Raw genomic sequence first — 18,668 nt, forward strand, 5'->3', positions numbered from 1 at the left:
TCGCGACATTCCCGCCCCCCCCCCCACCCCGGCTTCCCTTTGCCGCCCAGCCCGGCGGGCGCCGCCGGCCGCTGCTGCTTCTCCCCCCCGCCCCGCTCCTCCTCCTCCTTCCGCGCCCCGGTGCAAATCTGGGGGAGCCCCCCTCCTATCTTTGCAACACCCCCCTCCCGCCCTTCCCAGGATTGCACGGGGCCCGGCCGGGATGCAACAGCCCTAGAAGCAAAAAAAAAAAAAAAAAGGGGGGGGGTCAGGTTTGCAACTCAATTTCCTGCCCCCCCCCTTACACCCCAGTCTCAGCCAGGCCCTAGGGATGGTGCGGAGGGGCCACTGGAAGGACAGGTAAGTGGTTGGGGGAGGGGCAATGCCTGGAGGGGATCCCCCCCTTTGCTGGGTAATGCATGGGAGGAGTGGGGTCCCCCTTTGTTGAGCAGTGCATGGTGGGGGGAGGAGGAGACCCCTTGCTGAGGAATGCATGGGATGGGGGGCAATGCATAGGGGAGAAGGGACCCTCCTTGCTGAGGAATGCATGGGATGGGGGGGCAATGAATAGGGGAGAGGGGACCCCTCCTTGCTGAGCAATGCATGGGATGGGGGGCAATGCATAGGGGAGAAGGGACCCTCCTTGCTGAGGAATGCATGGGATGGGGGGGCAATGAATAGGGGAGAGGGGACCCCCCTTGCTGAGGAATGCATGGGATGGGGGGGCAATGAATAGGGGAGAGGGGACCCCCCTTGCTGAGGAATGCATGGGATGGGGGGCAATGCATAGGGGAGAAGGGACCCTCCTTGCTGAGCAATGCATGGGATGGGGGGCAATGCATAGGGGAGAAGGGACCCTCCTTGCTGAGGAATGCATGGGATGGGGGGGCAATGAATAGGGGAGAGGGGACCCCCCCTTACTGAGCAATGCATGGGATGGGGGGCAATGCATAGGGGAGAAGGGACCCTCCTTGCTGAGCAATGCATGGGATGGGGGGCAATGCATAGGGGAGAGGGGACCTTCTTACTGAGCAATGCATGGGATGGGGGGCAATGCATAGGGGAGAGGGGACCCCCCTTGCTGAGCAATACTCTGTGAGGGGTGTCTAGGGAAAGGAGGGCACAGGAAGGCAGGTAACGGGGGTCAGAGAGGTTTGAGGGATTGGATGGAGTTGAGGGGAATGGGGGGTCAGAGGTTTGGGGGACTGGATGGAATTGGGGGGGACTGGGAGGTATTTGAATGGGAAGGGGGCAGATGGAGGCATGCTAAGGATGAGGGCTGTGTGTTTGAAGGCCGAGGGGAGAGAGTTGGGCTGGATCATGGGTTGGTCACATGGTGTTCCGGAGTCACATCGGGAGCGAGAAAGTTGGCAGTGGGTGTGGGAAGAAGTTCAGCTTGTTAAGGGCAGTAACTTTGGGGAGTCCTCCACCCGGATCTGCGAGGGGTGGGTGGATGCTGGGCTGTACAGGTGCCATGGATCCGGAAAGGATCCAGGTTACAAAGGTGCCTCTCCTGTGATTCTGGGTATCCCAGATTCTGGGAACCGTGTGGACGCTTTTTGGAGGGGGAGTGGGGGGCGTGATGTTGCGCCTGTGGAGAGGAGGGTTTTGGGAACACACAGCTGTGTGGTCACCGATTATTTTTAGAAGTGTGAAGTGAGTTGGGTTTTTTTTTTCTCTTTGCCCTCTGGATTCACAAAGACGGAAGTGCGTCCTCTGAAGACATTGCCCCGGTTGCTTATACCTACGTGGTGGGGAGATAAATTGAGTTCATGCGACTCTCTGATGGTATAAAACAGTCGTTTTCAATCTTTTTTTTTTCTTCATTTGCGGCTCCCCCCCCGGTGAAATTTCAAATGGAGATGTGGCCCCCTTTGGGCATTTTTTGTATTGTCTGTGGGCCCCCATGGGTCCTCGGACCCCATGTGTAGAGAAAGGTAGAACAGATCCAAATGGAAGTTAGGCGAATTCAGGTTAGAAACCGGGCACGTAATTTTAATAGGGAGGGTAATTAACCATGGGGACACGGAGGGCCGCTTGGAGTCTTTTCATCAAGACGAGGCAGTCCCCCTTTCTCCAAAAAGATCTGCCTTCACTCAAGCAGAAGTGGCTAGGATGACTTGGGAAGGACTAATTGCCCCCTCCTGGCCTTAAAACTCTGTGAAACGTCACGCCAGCTGCTGGTTAAAAAGTGGGGGCAACTTACGACTTCTCATCAGCTTAAATTTACAAAAGCGCTTTAGCAATTTAAAAAAAAAACAACAGGGTTTGTTTTCTTTTTTTTTTTGAATGCCTGACTTGAGACGCCGCCGTCCAGGGATGTGATTTTTTTCAGAAAATACTTTGTGCCCGGCCTCTGAAAATTGGATTGCTTGGCAAGTGTCTGAGAAAACCGATGCACCCAGAATCCGTCGTCGCTGCTGGCATTTTAGGCCATCGTTGCAGGCAGCGCGGAAGAATGAGGATGCCACAGGTGGGAAATCTTATACCCGCCGGGCTTGGATTTTACAGGTCAAAGGGGCTTATTTCCGCTCTGTTGACGTCCCCTTTAAAAACCCAGAGCGTGCTACTTTGTGCGTGTTGTTCCAACCTTTGTGTGTCAGGGCAGGGTTTGCTTGAGGTGCCTAAAATGTGGTGGGTGTTATCACAGATAATTACTTATTGATGACAGTTTCATTAGCTTCTGCTGCACTTTGCATACTCGCCTTCTGGATTAACTTCATCAGGCTTCGACTGCCAACGCACGCGGCTGTGGTCCCGTTTAAGAACATGCCTCCCCCTTCTTCCAGACGCTTCTGATCACACGCCAGGCTGCGTAGCTGCCGGACACTGATCTCTTATTTACATGCCCAGCGTCGGCGTGCGTGGTGGGGATGGGTGTTGAAACGAGCACGTGCCGTAAGCATGCTTTTGGCCTTCGCTGAGTTTGGGGATGCTGTTTTCATTTGTGCTGTGCACCTAAGTATGGGGTGAGGCATGCCAGTTACACCCGTTTTACAGATGCAGGAACTGAGGCTTGTAGAGATTGTGTCACTCAAGGAATCTGTGACAGCCAGGAATTTAAGCATTGACTCTTAACCCTAAGAATGGATCCTGGTCTTTTGGAAATTGTGCCTTAGTTCTGAATGCCAGCTAGTGCAGAGGTGAGAGGAGGAGAAAAAATGCATTACTTAATCGCTTTCTGTCTAGGAATTCTCTGTGTCACTTTCCAGTTTCTCAGGAAGCTCTCCGGGGTGGGCTTTGTCATTTTTGTTCCGCCCTCAGAGATGTGAATTTCTCTTTGTCAGGGTGGAAAGGAAAGGATCTTTGCTTACCAGAACACGCTCTCAGGTTCGATGCTTGGTTTGTTTCTAAGTCAGTCGGTGAGTTAATATAACTTTGAAACCGGTTCTCTCTGTTTCTCTTTTCAAAGTGGTTTCGTGTTGACTTTGATTTGTGGCTTTAAGCAAGGGGTTGGGCGCCGGTGGTTATCCGCGCGCTCTGCTGTTTTCCCTGTATCTTATCGCCTCTCCTTTTCGTCAGGCATTCTTGTCTGGTTTACTCTGAGCATGTCTGATCCTCCTCTCGTGACTGGCGGTTGAGGCTGTAACAGCTGTTCAGATAACTCCTGCTTTGCCAGAAAACTTCTAGGATGGTACGAACAGTCTGTGGTTGTTTGAGCAAGAGTTCAGATTTGCTGTGGGAAGCCTAATGATCCTCAAACTTGTGAAGTGACCACCCTTCTTTCCAGCGTGTCTGTATTTTATCAAATCAGATTAGTACAGAATAGGATTTAGAATGAAACTCCTTGATAGTTTTATTTTTATTTCACAAATCCGTAATGAGACACAGGACTTAGCATGGTTGTCTTCGGAGCGGTTTGCGACATGTCCCGTTAATGTTTCAGGTGGAAATTTTCCAAGACCCTCTGCATTCATAGATCCAAAGGTACAGGTGTGCTCATCTTGTCTGACCTCCTTCTATAACACAAGGGCAGAGAACCACGCTGAATTAATTCCTGGCAGGTGTGTAGGAAAAACATCCCATTTTGATTGAAAAAGCGTCTGTGAGGAAGATTAGTCTCTCTGTTTTCAAAAAAAATTGTATCTTTTTTTTTCCTCAGTTCGAATCTGTCTAGCTTTGGTTCCGGCCACTGGTCTTGTTAGGGCTTCTCCAATCTAGCAGGGAAAGGTGTAAGCCACACACCTGTGGTCGGGCCTACCTGACTGTATCGCTCTGGCCTAGCTATCCTGGTACAAAATCTGTGTGAACAGACAGTCCAGAAAAAGGAAGTCTCGTTAACACCGAGCTACGTGTAGGGAGGAAACCAAGGCACTACAGTGCTGACGTTATTTGCCCACGGTCAGATGGGGAGTCGGGGGGTGGGCGGAGCCGGGAATTCGAACCCAGATCTCTTGAATCCCAGTGCTTTGCGCCCTCCATGACCATCATTTGCCGTTACAAGCCTGGTGGGATGCTCGCTTGCTGTGGGCGTGATCGGCAACTGGTTCACGGGAGCAGGGCTCCGGATGGCTTGCGCTTGTAAGCATAAGAGCATTTTGCTAAACAGGCGGCCCGAGGGATTTGTTTAGGGGTAAAAGAATCATCAAGAAGACGTAAACAGGGATTGGATTTTGCAGAAGTCAGACAATACGCTTTCGCTGGGCTCCCTTGCAGATGTTAAGTGCTAACTTGTGACTCTCCTAAAGAGGGGAGAGGATTTTTTCTGGCTGCCTTTCAAAATGTGTGGGTGCCCCCACCCTCCTGCACATGCCTGCCCGCCCTGTGTACCAAACCAAAACTCCTTCCGGGGAGCACAGTCTTCCGATCAGCTGTTGTCTTTTTGGAGACCCCTCCTTGCCTGGTGAGACGGGGCTTTTCATAACGGTTCTCAGCCCGTCTGCTTTCGGTGGCATGAATTCTGCTCCGTGCCAGCACCCCGACCTCTCTGCTTGGGTTTTGCAAAACTCTGATTTCCCCTGCTTTGCTGGGAAAGCTGGTGGATTTCTTCCCTCCTCCAAATATCTCCAAAACAGCTAGATGCTTCATTTTCAGACGGCCCTTTCTGCCAAGACTCTGAGCAGCCATTTATAATTAACAGTGTTGACACTTAGAGTCGTAATTAAGCTTTGGAGTTGTTCTTGAGGCTCTTGTCTGAGACCGTTTGGCTGCGGAGAAAGGATTAAAGGCAGGAGGAGATCCCAAAACTTCCTAAATCTCTGATGGGTGACGGTCCCTGTGTGTACTCAGTTTTTGTTGTCTCTGCTGGAGTAAAAGTCGCTTTAAGCCGTGTTGTTACAGTGAGACGGTGGGCCGGCCCATGGTCCGTGGTCTGAATCCCGTTCCCTCTCTCTAGCGTGTTACCATTGTGCTGGGTCACCCCAGTCCTGGACCCGCATCCCATATAGTACAAATGCAGCATAAAAAGACAGGCCCTGCACCATGGAGCTCCCAATCAAAGGGGTGTACAAGGAAGCAGCGGGACACCATGGTGGGCCAGGGTCTCCGCGCACATGGTCAAGTTTTTTGTTGACTTCTGGAGGAGGTGGATTTGCGGATACGTTTGTCTTTCAGGGTTGCTCCGCAGAATCATAGGACTGGAAGGGACCTTGAGAGGTCATCTAGACCCATCCCCTGCCCTCAGGGCAGGACTAGGGGGATTTAAACTAGCAGGATAACAGAGGTGCTTTTTGGTGTGTCTGCTTTCTCCGAGAAGAAGGCTGCCTCTAACCCAGACAGGCTTACATGATGTGTGTGGGGGGGTTCCTGTTCTTGTTGCAAAGCATCTGTCTTCTTGGTTTGAAGGTTGGCTCCTACTTTCTGGATGGGATTTAGAGTGGCCCAAAACTATTTTGTGACTTTTTTGGTGGGGTGGGGGGTTATTTCTCCGCCCTCCCTCGGAGCAGCAATTGCAAAACAGGGTCTTTAATTGGAGTAAGATGCAGACAGGCCGGGAGCAAAGCTGAAAAACAGCAAATGTTTGAAAGGTATGCCCCTCGCGGCCGTGGAGACAGGCGAGGGGTGGGAATGTGTGCAGTGAGCTGAAAAGCTCTGTCTGGGGTAGATGCAGTGTCTGGAAGACACGGAGCTTTTGAAAGTAAATTCCAAGCAGAATTCAGGTTTTTGTATTTCTTTTACGAGGGGCAAGAGCTTAGACAGCTGGGCCGGCCTTCCGCTGATTTCAGGTGTTGCAAGAGAGAGATTTTTTTTTAAGGCCGGAAGGGGCAGTTGTGACTGTCAGAAGGTGAGATTTTCAAAAGCTGAAGGGGACAGTTTTCACAAGAACCTGAGTCTGACCTCTTGTGGAACACGGGCAAGGGAATTTAACCTAAGGATTCCTGCATCGAGCCCGTAACCTCTGATCGGGCTACAGGGCGCGTTTTAGAAAGCGATCTAGAAAAACCCTTTTCGAGCATACGTGCAGGAGAATCTGCCCCATCCCTTGGCAAGCCATCTCTGTGGTTAATTTGCCTCCCTGTTTAAAACCCAAGGTGCCATTTTTATTTACTGTGATTAAGTTCTGGCATGTAAAAACAGAGAAATAGTTTCACATCCTTAAATTAAAAAAAATAAACACACTAAAGATTACAAAGTGCTCAGGTATGGGCCTACGGAGAGAAACGTGGGGCCCTGGTACATCATGTTTGCTGGGGTCCTGCTCTCCCCCCTATTGCGCCAGTTACAGATGTTTTGGGGGACCAGGAACTTGGGGCCCTGGTGCGATTGTCCCCCTTCTTGTCCGCTCTGCTCAAACACTATGGAAACAGGAGCCAGATATCTACTTTAGGTTGATCTTGGTTTAGTGCAGAAATTCCTGGGTGACGTGCGCTGGGTGAAGTGGCTTGAAACATCTGTGGGACGTCTCCTCTTCAAACCGTGCTCGACGCCCTAAAAATCAGGCCTCTTTTACGGTGTTTCGCCTTAGCTGTCCAAAATCCGCCGGTCGTTTCCCGGCAGGAGGTCTTTCCCGTCGGTTATCTAGACAGCAAAAGTCGAAAACACCCCGGCGCTGGTGGGTGGACGCTTCACACAAAAGCCATCGCTCTGCGTCTGACCTCTCAGGCCTCGTCCGCAAAGCAAACCTTTCCCTTCCCTTACCCTGACGAGCTCACAAATAAGCAAGTCAGAGGAAGGGTGGGGAGCGCAGCGACCTCCCAGTGTTGTGGGACAGATTGATGGCTGACCTGGGGACAGAACCCAGGCGTCCTGCCTTAGCTGCTATCCCCAGGCCGCTTCTTGAAACGCTGGATTTGGGACAGAGGAAATTTGGGTTTCAAGTCCCAGCTCTGACGCAGTCTTCCTGCGTGACCGTGTGGCGTGTCCTCGGTTTGTGCCTCGGTTTCCCTCCCCCCCAACCCACTATCTAGCCATTCTTCCTTTCTCTGGCCAGTCTGTTTAAAATGGAAAGCTCTGTGGGGCAGGGAGCGTCCGGGAGAGAGGACGTAAGCGTGTGTCTGGGTACGTACAGCTCGCGGCACAACGTGTCCCCAAACTCCGTTAGGGACCCAATCAACTGACAAGGTGGTGGGGCTGACCAACTCATCTGCTTTCGTTCCTCTCCCTGCTTCTGCCAGGGGCCTCAGCCCGGTGCTCTCCTCCCGGAGGAAACCAACTCCCCTGTTTTCAGCAGGGGAAGTCAGCATGCAGGGAAGCCGGCTTTTCCTGCAGGGCCACGCCTGGTTTCGCTCTTGTGTCATCCCTGCATGCGCAAGGGAAAACCCGCTGTGCTCCAGGCTTTTCCATACGCATTGTGAGGCTGGAAAGGGAGGACTGGATGCACTGAGGGGGTGTCTAGATTCATAGGGGTGTTGTTTTTTTTTTATTTAAGGCCAGAAGCAGTCATTGTAATCATCTGCCCTGATGCTTTTCCTGGGGCTCCCGGTGGCCCTGGTGGGTTTGGCAAACACAAGGCTTTGCCACTAATCCTGGGCTTGGTGCACGAATTGAAGGGGCATGCGATTCACACCAGAGGTCCCTTGGCTTCCCATCTAGAAATAACTTCAGCACAAAGTGTGTGTGTGTTGGGGGGGGGAACTGAGTCCGTCCTTGCTGGGCACTCCCAACAGTTGCATCAGAAAGTAACTGTTTGCTCTAGGTGAAGTGAGCTGTAGCTCACGAAAGCTCATGCTCAAATAAATTGGTGAGTCTCTAAGGTGCCACAAGTCCTCCTTTTCGTTTTGCGAATACAGACTAACACGGCTGTTACTCTGAAACCTGTCTAGGTGGAAAGGACTTTGTCTGCCTATGCGCTCACTGGGCAATGAACCCGCAACTCCCAGACGTTTGTTGTTGCAGCCTGTTCCCAGCAGGCGATCATAAAAGCAATGCCCACTGGCAGATCGGTCTCGCCCCACCCCCACCCCCCCGGTAAATTAAAAGGTTTGCAATGGAGAAACATTTTCGGGGGAGTTTAAACAAACATTCAGGAGGAACAGCTTTTTATTTAGGATTTAAGCGTGCGTCCCCCTACACAGTAGGCCCGACCCAGGGTTTTCACGTGGGAGTCTGTTTATCGCAGGGCCATATGCCGCCACCCGTTTCCAGTGTCTGCCTTGTAAATCGGCGAGCAGCGTCCTATGGTGGATGTCTGGGATTCTTGAGATTTTTAAGGTTGGAAGGGACCATGTAATCTGACCTCCTGTAAACTATCGGAACATAAGACCTGCCATGCTGCGTCAGACCATGGTCTGTCTTGCCCAGGACCCTCTGTCTGACAGTGGCCCGTACCAGAGCTGCTGTGATCCTCCCTTGTCCTCCGCTCCTGGCTTCTGGGAGTCAGAGGTCTGGGGTGGCATTGCTGACCAGTTAGGTTCACGAAGGATAGGTAGCCAATCGAGTTCCCTTTTGAACCCAGTTATTCTTTTGGCCCTCACAACATCCCCTGGCGAGGAGTTCCACAGGGTGTTATGTGACAAAGCACTTCCCCTTGTTTGTATTAAACCTGCCACCTCCTAATTCCCTCCAGATGACCTCTTGTTTTTGCGTCAAGTGAAAGAATAAAATAATATTTCTCTGTTCGCTTTTTTCACATCTTTTTTATGATTTTATAGATCTCTCTCATGTCCCCCTTAACTGGGGCTGTTCATCTTGGTAAGGAGACCATCTTTTTAGTCTCTCCTTGTACGGAAGCCATTTGTCTCCCAGGGGATCCTTGGGGGACCCTGCTTTGTGTCTCTCTCCATTGTAAAAACTGACCGCTCTGTTTCTACCCTTTGTTTCCTATCTTTCAACCAGTTAGTGATCTGTGAGAGATGTCTACATTGCACCAAAAAAAACCACCCCAAGCCCACAGAAGTGAATCTCAGACCTTGGGTTAGCTGATGGAAGACTTCCAAAATGATGTATCTAAGGTTGTTAATAACACGGAGAGGAAATTTTTATTTTTTATAATTTCGATGGACAATATCCATGTTTATTTATAAGCTTTTTTTCCAGTTTTTGTTCTTTTTAAAATTTGACAGATGTGCAAAAAGATGAGTTTTTGAGCATTTTTGACTATCTGTGTTGATTTTAAATTTGCACACTCATGGGAAATTACGGGACTTGTCAGACAATTGTCCGTGACAGGAGACACTGATATTCAGAAAATTACAGCTTTATAACTGTTCGAACGCAAATCATCAGCATCCCATGTCAAACATCCTTAAATCAAACTGCCAGGCTCTGAAGTGCCTTTTTATGATTCTGCCTAGCTGGAAATTTCAGTAACGATGGATGGGAATTTTTTTTCCCCTTTGGTTTTGTGTGACAGCAGTGAAATTGACATTTTCTGACAAAAATGTGATTCTTCCAAACCGAAGTACATAAATGTCACCTTTTATACCAGTCGAACAGCTTCCACACTGGGCTTATCTGGAATAATGACTCATCAAAAAAACACACCTCTAACAGACTGGTACAAATCCACTTTGTAGGCCAGGCGTTGGTTGAAAAATTGCAGTTTGCACACGCTCAGGAGAGACAGCTTAGTGTTTAGCAGCTAAATTCTAGGGGAGTGTGTGTGACTTGGAAAACAAGGGGTGCTGAAGTTTTGGGTACACCGATTGCTGGACTTAATAATTGTACTAACACGGCGCATCGTTGAATTGGTAAGTCATTAAAAAGCCCGTTGATGTCTTGCTGGTTTCCAGGAGCTTTATTGCTTAATGGAGCTCGGTTGGAAGGGAAGGAATTCAGGTCTGCACCGTAACTCGAAAGCCGTCCGCAGGATGCTTACAATGGGGGGTGAAAGACCTTTGCAGGGTGTTGTGGGTAACTTGTGCATTGCCGTCTGGAGGCTAGAACCACAATTTGCATTAAAATAATTAGAAGATGGCTCTAAATCTATATTTAGCTGTGCGATCCACGTGAGGCTGCTGGTGGTGTGTTTTCTCTCTTTCCTCCCCGTGCTTCGCTGCGAACAGCTGAAAACTTATTTTTAGTTCTGCTAGATGTCCTCGTTCACCATACAGGCTAATGATTTTCTCTTCCCCTCGGTGGGCTGCTGAAAAGCCCTTGGAGTCCTCTTCGGCCGGGCAATGCAGATCTGTGTTAAAGGGACTTGGAAGCAAAGAGGAGATTTTACAATCTAATCCCTGGTGTGACTTCTGACTTCTCAACTTGGCCGGTGCTACCTCTGAGACTGTCTTCGCGTGGTGGTGGTGGTGGGCAAAGCATTCTTAACTTACGTTAGCTAAAATCCAGGAAAGGCCAAGGCAGTGTGTGGTTTTTACGCTCGGACTTTACTTCATGTTAGCTACCACCAGTTAAGAATGCACCTTTTCCCCTGCCCTCTACTGAAGATAAGACCTAAAGGAGACCTGGTCAAGGTAAGACAAAGCCCCAAATATTGGGCCTGTCCCTATAAAATCGGGACATCCGGTCACCCAAGGACATAGGCCGAAGTGGAATCTCAATTCAAAATGAGTTTGGCGTTTCTCTAGCTTGCTATTTATGGGCTGTTGATCCAAACGCAGGAGGCTGCAGCTAGATAAATTCAGGCTGTAGATTTTTGACACGGCGGGGATTTGACCACTGAAACAGCTCACCCAAGGACAGGGTGGGTTCTCTGTCACTGGGAGTCTTTACAGCCAGATAGGCTGTATGTGCTAGCTCGGCCGTCCGATATGGGCTGGATGCAGGGATTGCTGGGTGCAGTTCTCTGGCCCGTGGTATGTGGAAGTCTGACTGGCTGGGTGTAATGGTTCCCTGTAACTCCGACAGGGCGGACTGGATACTCTGCAAGGCGCTTGTGTGTCTGGGACAGGACAGCCAGCCTGTGCAAAGCCTGAACGACACGCCCTGCCAGGAGCGAGGTGACTCATGGCTTTTGTCCACTCAGCCCTCGGCACGCCCAGCCGCGGGGCAGTTGCAGGCTGTTTGCCTGTCAGCTCTCCCCAGATGCAATTCCAGCTGGCTTCCTGCCTCGGGACCTTCTTAACGCCGTGCGGCGAGGCCAGCGTCTGCTGTCTCGCTGGTGGGAGCGTCTTCTCTTACATTGGGCTCCTGCTGATGGATGTTCCTCTCCACGCCGTCCTAATTGCGGGTGGGGGTGTCAGTAGGGGGCACTCTCCTCTTGTGTTCAGGTCTCCAGTAATGCCCGGGGCAGAGTGCTCTGCCAACCCCACTGGGGCCGGGTGAATTGGGGGATGATGCCAGTCTGCGACGCTTCCGGCAGTCCGGTTCCTGCAGCCAGCTCGGGGACCCCTTTGCTGGGGTCACGGCTCAGCCGTTCGAAGTGGCCGAATCTCTCCGCAGCCCGAGCGAAGGTGCCCTGCTTGGGGAGGCTGGGGGCAGACCACGCGGGCCCGGCTCCCTTCGAGCGCTGAGCGGAAAGCCTTCAATCGTAAGCAGGTGCGGCCAGCTGGAGCCTGGCACAGCCCGTGACTCATCTCCCGGACCCTATAAATCATCCTCGTCCTTGAGTGACCGTCCAAAAGGGCTAATGCGATCTTGGGCTGTGTGAACAGGGGAATCTCATAGGAGCTCAGCGGTTATTTCACCTCTGTGCTGGGCGCTGGTGCGACCGCGGAGCCTACAATCGAAGCAGGGTGTTGATCAGTCGGAGAGGGGTCAGAGAACAGCCAATGATGGAAGGATTAGAAAACCTGCTTCATAGTGAGAGACTCCCAAGCTCGATCTGTTTATTGGTGAAAGGGGGGTGTCCGATCCCAGTCCGGAAGAACCTACGTATGGAACCAATATTTAACAGGCACTTCAGCCTAGCAGACACAGGCAGGACCCGACCCGAGGGCCGGGATTTTGAAACCAGACAAATTCAGACACTAATAAGGCGTAAGTGTCTAACAGCGGCGGTAATTAACCACTGAAACAATTGACCGGGAGTCGAGGTTCTTTCTCCATAGGGGACGCTGTACATTTACTTGGTCCTGTCGCAGGGCAGGGGGCTGGCCCGGGTGACCCCTCGAGGTCCCTTCCAGCCCGAAATTTCTGTGATTGTGCTGAGACCGTTGACTCTCTCTTTTCTTTATTGGGTCGAGCTTTTTGGGAGGTGTCCCAGTGGAGGAGCATTTGGAAGGAGGGATCACAAGGTAGCTCCGTGCATGTTCACAGGGTGCGTGGGAAGCAGTAGAAAGATGCCCGTTTGGAAATGTAATGGGTGGGTGATAGGGTAACCGAAGCCAAAAACCCAACCTGACCCAAATAATGCACAACAACAAAGCAGGGAGTCGACCTGAGAACTGGGGAAGTTGTTCCATGTAACAGAACAGGGCCTTTGTGAGTCCCTGCCATTGGATGTTCAAAAGGAGGGTACTGACCATAGCTGCCGGGTTTGTACCAGTGGTAACCGGGACCGCCCCTGATTTTGACACATTTGCTTTTAAGACTGCGTCATTAGCTGGTTGGAATGGGAAAATGACAGTAATTTTAGGATCCATTGATCCAGTGAGGGGGTACCCCGGGTTGATGGATGTTTCTCTCTTGTGCTGGGTGTTGCAGTGAGGACCCTCCAAGGATTTATCACCCCGCCCCTCCAGTTTACAGGTGGGGAAACTGATCAAGGAGAGCGAGAGATGAAGAAGAATACAGGAAAATCTGAAGCTGTTCTATAAATCAGTGGAGAGGGCTCGTTTTGAATCCAGTCTCCAAAAGGCCAGGAGAAGAATTGGAACAGGGCGTTCAGAGGCGAGAGATGAAAACGCTCAGGAAAGTGCAAAAAGTTTGGGGTCTTCTTGCTCCGGGAAGGGGGCGTCGTCTATAAGTTGATAAACGGGCGAGAGACGGTAGAACTGGAGTTTGTTTCCCATGCCTCGTAGCACAAGAATTCGGGGGTAGTGGATGAAATTGAAAAGCTGGTAAACTCCGCACAGATCAAAGGAAATACTCTCCCTGTTGTCCTGTGGAACTAACCACCACTGGATTTTGTTGAGTCTGAACATTTGGCAAGGGAGAATGCTAACCCCATTGAAAATCCCTTGGAAAATGCTACTCACTTCTCCATGGCAGAACTGGGAATCGAGCCCACATGGCCCAGTGCCAACCCTCACATCCAGCATCCTTGCCCCTCCAGCTGCTGTCCCCCTTTTCAGTGTCCCAGCCCTGCTGGCCAGCTTGTGGGGGAATAAAGACTTCTGTCTTTGAAGAGACATGTATGTTGCTGGCCCTTTAACCAGGACCCTTGAGGTCATGTCTGAAAAATGCAACGGGGCAGGGTGAGAGAGGGACAGCAGGGCGAGGGAGGGAAGGAGGCAGTGGAAGTAAAGCAGCCGGTCGTGCTCCAATGCTGAGCTGCAGTTCAATGCAAAGGGAACTCCCTGCTCCCGACCTGCTCTGAACAGATGCAAAACTGCCTGCTTCCATGCTTTTCCGGGGGCATCCGGTGCAAACCTCCAATGCAGACCTGTTCGAAACCCTGCTGAGATTGGCTTCAGCTTGCCTTGGTGAATTAAACCTGCTTACATGAATCTCCCAGAAGGAACTGACTGACTCAAGCGACGCCGTTTTCGTAAGCCTTAAATTCAGGATTTGCAGTGGTTTAGCCCTAGATCCACTTAAAACACGGCATTGTTCCCCTGCTGGCTGTTCACTGTTCACCCGTTGGTGCAAGGATTGAGCGCAAAGCCACGCACTCGAAAGTTAGGAAAGGCCAGAATTAACACGGCTTGTGCAACCCAAATTCGGTGTCCTGGTACGTGTGCCCGATGCTCTGGCCGTTAATTCTGTGCTCACGCTCGTTCTCTGCATGCTGGTGCATGCCCCATGCGGGGTTGAATCCTTGGAGATTTTAGCTGCTAAACATGAAGAACTCTCTACCGTGCAAAGGTTTTTAGCTTGTCCCACTTGGAGTGGATTTTTACAGGGATGAAAAGGGACGTCCTGAGACAAAGGCCACCCTCCCTGCTAAATTCCAGGTTGCTGCCCATCCCTTAGGCATCTGGGCTCGTGACTTATTGGCTGCAGTATCCCACAAGGTGCGAGGCACTTTCTGAACGCCCCAGGACCGTCCCTACGCAGAGCAGATGATGGCGGAGTGAGAGGCCGGCAGATTGACGAGTTGCGGGAAAGCTACCGACCGCCCCACACGGTTTTGGTGCAGGGGGATCTCATAAGAGGACTGAAATAGAGGATCTAAGGGTCTTGGAGGTGGCGGGGGGGCAGGTGTCAAGGCGTTAGGGACCTACGGGGGGGGGGGTGGATGGTGAAATGCTAGATCGTTGTGCCAGCCCGCCGCTTTGGCTGCGGCCTCTCTGTCTTCGCATCCCTCCGCTGGCTGTCCCTTCTCCGGTGTATCAGACATTAGCTGCTTGGCTTTGTTTTCAGGGCCGTCCGTGCCAGGGCAGATTTGATTTAAATCAAATTGATTTAAATCACTCGTCCGGAAGACTCCATTTAAGCGTGGATTTCTACATAAAAGGGCATTCTTGTTGGTTATTATAACCTTAATACATATTCTTCACAACTCAGAGAGAGATGTAGGTTTCATTTTTAGAAAATACACACACTACATTTTTAAACAGTGATTTATTGTGAAAACTTTTTGGATGAGTTTTACAGCTATATCGGAAAATGAATGAAGGTTTGGTTATTTCATTTACCAAAGGTAATTGAAGCAGATATTTCTGAAGTCAGTGGGAGGTGAACTATCTCCAATTCAACGGGTTAATCATTAATATAGGGAGGATTTTCTTGCCAGGCTGTAATAGGAGGAGAACATCACCAGACAGACATTTAAACTGTTTTATTTAACTACAACAACAACGTTAAGTATTCTGGATTTTTTCTTCAATGGCAAACGTCTAATATTTTAACAAAACAAGCATCTGTCCCTCGCTTTTCACATTGATCTCCAGACGACTTCTCCTTGTCCAGATCTATTCCACCCCCAACAATCTTCTGTTCCTTGAACTTTTTGAAACTTTGCACTTTTAGAGAGAGGTCAGGGATTGACTCTGTATACGCAAATTTGCAGAGGGACAATAGTGTTAAGGTCTGTTGTTATTTCTCACCTCTAGATATTTAAAAACATTTTTGCTGTTAACAAGCATGTTACCTCTGGAGACACAAATCCACAGTTGGACAACTTCAAAACTAGGCATCTCTGATGGTATCTTCTAGACTGAGCACTGAGTCCCAGTGGGTCGATAGAAAGATTAACCTAAATAATCTATACAGAAGCCTCTGGAACCCCATAAGATTGTGTCCCTAATCCATGAATTATTGGAACTCATTGACAAAACTTTTCTTAAACATGACATGGATATATTGTCTCGTACTATAGAATTAGAATTTATAATCCCTCTTCTATGATGAGATATCTTTGAGCTCTCATGTATCTTAATTCAAACTATCATTAGATAGGTTTTTTCCTCAAAAATCCTTTTATTAAAAAAAAGAGATTTAAATCAAAAAAATCTGAGGAAAACCGTGACAACCGCAAAGCTTCTGGGAGTGGCTGAGCTCCAGCCAGCCAGCGTCCCATCCGTAATACCCGGTGTAAGAACCCCAGAGTAACCGTGCCCCATCCCCCCATAGGTCTTATCCTAATCTCGAACAAGCAGCTCCAGACCTGAAGCCCCAGGTCTAATCTCCCTCCTGCATGAACCGTCACAACTCGGGCAATTCCAGATAAACTGCCGATCCTCCATTTGATTCTGGCTACGTTCTCCGTCTCGGTGGTATCCTGAGGCAGTGAGTTCCACAGGCAAACGGTGCGTTGTTGAGGAAAAACATTTCCTTTGGTCACAGTCCTGAAGTTGTTACCTTTTCAATTCTGGTGGACGTCCCTTTGCCTCTTGTGTTAAGAGACGGGGAGAACCTGTCTGCCTTTTCTATCCCAGTCGGTATTTTATAGCCCATTATCCTGTCTCCTCTCTAAGGTGGATGACCCCAATCTTTCCTCACAGAGTTTGTCCGGGCCCCTAATGGTTCTTTGAACCCTCGTTAATTCTGCGGGGTGCCAAATTATTCAGAGCGGGTGGCGTTTCTGAGCGCTCAGGTGCAGAGAAGGGCTCCTAGGCTGCCCAGGGGAGCAGGTCTTACCAGAGCAGAGATAGTTGGGTTTAGCCTGTCCAAATGCAGGTGAGGAAGGATTGCGGGGGGACCCCAGGGTGGGAAAGGATCCACTGAATCGAAAGGTTTGAGGATGGAGTTTGCGAAGGGGACAGTATGACAGATGGCCGGAGACAGCACTGGGTGACTCCAGGCCCGGGACTCTTCTGTCGGTGTGGGGACTCTGTCGCTGTGTTGAAAAACGACGCTTGTGTTCTGAGCCGACGGGCTAATTTCTCGCGCGCGCCGTGCATCGCACGTGGCGATGGCCCGTTGCTTCGCCTCACGCAAACGTTGATGTAACGTTTGTGTGTCGCCTCCTGGGGAACTGAGAGAGGCTGCAGCGGAGGGTGGGTGGAATTGGTGTGAGCAGTGGGATTAGAAGCCAGATGTTTCCAGTCCCCATGTGAAGGCAGGACACACACCTGCCTTTTCCTCTCAGTAGCTTCGCTTGGGGTAGGCTGTAGGATTTCTGTAAGGGAATCCACTCAGCCCTGGGATCTTTCGCAGACCAAGGGGTCATCAAAATGATTTACCTTCCTCGCTACAGTGCCCCCTGATGACATGCTGGCCACCTTCAACCTTTGGGGGTGATCATGGTAACCGCAGGAGTCTTAAGAGCTGGGAGGGGAAGGTGGATTAGACCAGGGGGGCTGGGAGCCAGGACTCCTGGGTTCTCTCCTCAGCTCTGGGAAGCGAGGGGGATCTGGTGGATTAGAGCAGGGGGGGCTGGGAGCCAGGACTCCTGGGTTCTCTCCCCAGCTGTGGGTTGGAAAAGAGGGGTACCTCCGGCACTGGGTGCTGTGGGACTTGGCGAGGGACGTTGTGTCAGCGGGAACACGCTCTCCTTTGATTCTCTCTTCTATTTACGCTGGGCCCGTATGGTGCCGGGTTTCCTGTGGCCGCAGACACAGCTCCATTGTCTAGCGCGTTGACACCCCTCCTCCCACAGTCTCCAGCCGCTGCGAGAGGCAGGCCTGGCCTGGCTGCAGATTTTTTGTGGGTTGGGGTGGGGGAGCTTCCCCTTCCTAGCAGGTTGACTGCTGGCAACACAGCGGGTCCTGCGTGGAGACCATGGCTGTGAATTTAAGGCCGGGTTCTAGCTCTGTACAAACGAGCCCCGCCTAGCTCCCTGCTAGGATCCTATTCCGGCTTCCCTGCCCCCCGCAACGATAATCCCTCTGGCTTTTATCAGCAGACCTCAAAGCGCTTGACCGAAAGAAGGTTGTGGGGAAACTGAGGCACGGGGAGGAGGAAGGTCGCTCGTGCGAGGTCACCAAGCTCACCCGCTTGCCTGAGGGCACCCTCCCAACCCCTGCGTGGGGGGAGCCAGCGGCCCCGTGACTTGGAGACGTCCTTGTGACTTTGATGGGAACTGCTTCGCGGCTGGGACCACAGGGTGATTTTTATGGGCAGAGCTGTGGTAATGTTTTGCGTCTCTTCCTGTCTGTCTCTTGCAGGACAGGCCCGTGAGCTCCCACGGTGAACACTGAGGGTCACGGGAGAGCCGCCATGGCCGGCGCCTCCGTCAAAGTGGCCGTGAGGGTGCGGCCTTTCAACTCCCGGGAAATCAGCCGGGACGCTAAATGCGTGATCCAGATGCAAGGAAAAACCACCTGTAAGTACCCTTGGGAGGGTGGCTCGGACTGGCAGGGGTAAAGCCGGAGGCCGGCAGGGCTGGCTCTTCGGGCGCATCGCTGGATTTCATGCTTGGCTAAAATAGGGTCTGCCTGCCTCGGTTTCCCCAAACAGCGCGGCCGTAACTTGGTGCTTGGGGATCATTCTCCCAGGCTCCCTGCAGAGCCAGCTTGCCCTGTGACGGGTGTCTAGCCAGCACACTTGAGCAGCGTGACTTCTCAAACCCCGTTATAGACGGGGCAAGGGGTATTTTCAACACGTTTCACCTGCGGCATGTCTATGCTTGAGAGTGGATTTGGATTAAGGGAGATTCTCTCTCCACCCCCCACTCTGATCACCCAGACATCCCTTCTCCTTCCTCTGAACTAGTAGGACTGGGCCATGCCGGGCCAGTGATTTGGGTGGCAGGGGGGTCTGGCTCGCGATCAGTTAAACCTCGAGCATTACAGTCGGGGTGGGGCCGGTCTTCTCCCCAGGTCAGATTGGCAAGGACCTGGGGACGGTTTTTCCCCTTCCCCCTGCGAGTATCTGTGTTCTGCTTCTCTCCTCGCTGGGCGGTGGCCCGGGAACGCGGACCTGCCCCG

The 18,668-nt window shown here is 51.3% G+C and overlaps 1 protein-coding gene across 1 annotated transcript in view; it reads left to right on the plus strand.

Annotated features, from left to right (window-relative positions):
• Positions 1-33: 33 nt before the first annotated feature.
• Positions 34-18,668, plus strand: part of KIF1C (kinesin family member 1C) — a 37,405-nt gene continuing 18,770 nt past the window's right edge. The window contains exons 1-2 of the mRNA XM_084616122.1: positions 34-339; positions 17,907-18,064. Coding sequence (XP_084472248.1) covers positions 17,959-18,064 — 106 coding nt within the window. The 5' untranslated portion in view covers positions 34-339; positions 17,907-17,958. The remainder of the gene's footprint in view (positions 340-17,906; positions 18,065-18,668) is intronic.

This window comes from Lepidochelys olivacea (assembly GCF_965140295.1).
Source record: "Lepidochelys olivacea isolate rLepOli2 genome assembly, chromosome: 28".
Classification (NCBI taxonomy): domain Eukaryota; kingdom Metazoa; phylum Chordata; order Testudines; family Cheloniidae; genus Lepidochelys; species Lepidochelys olivacea.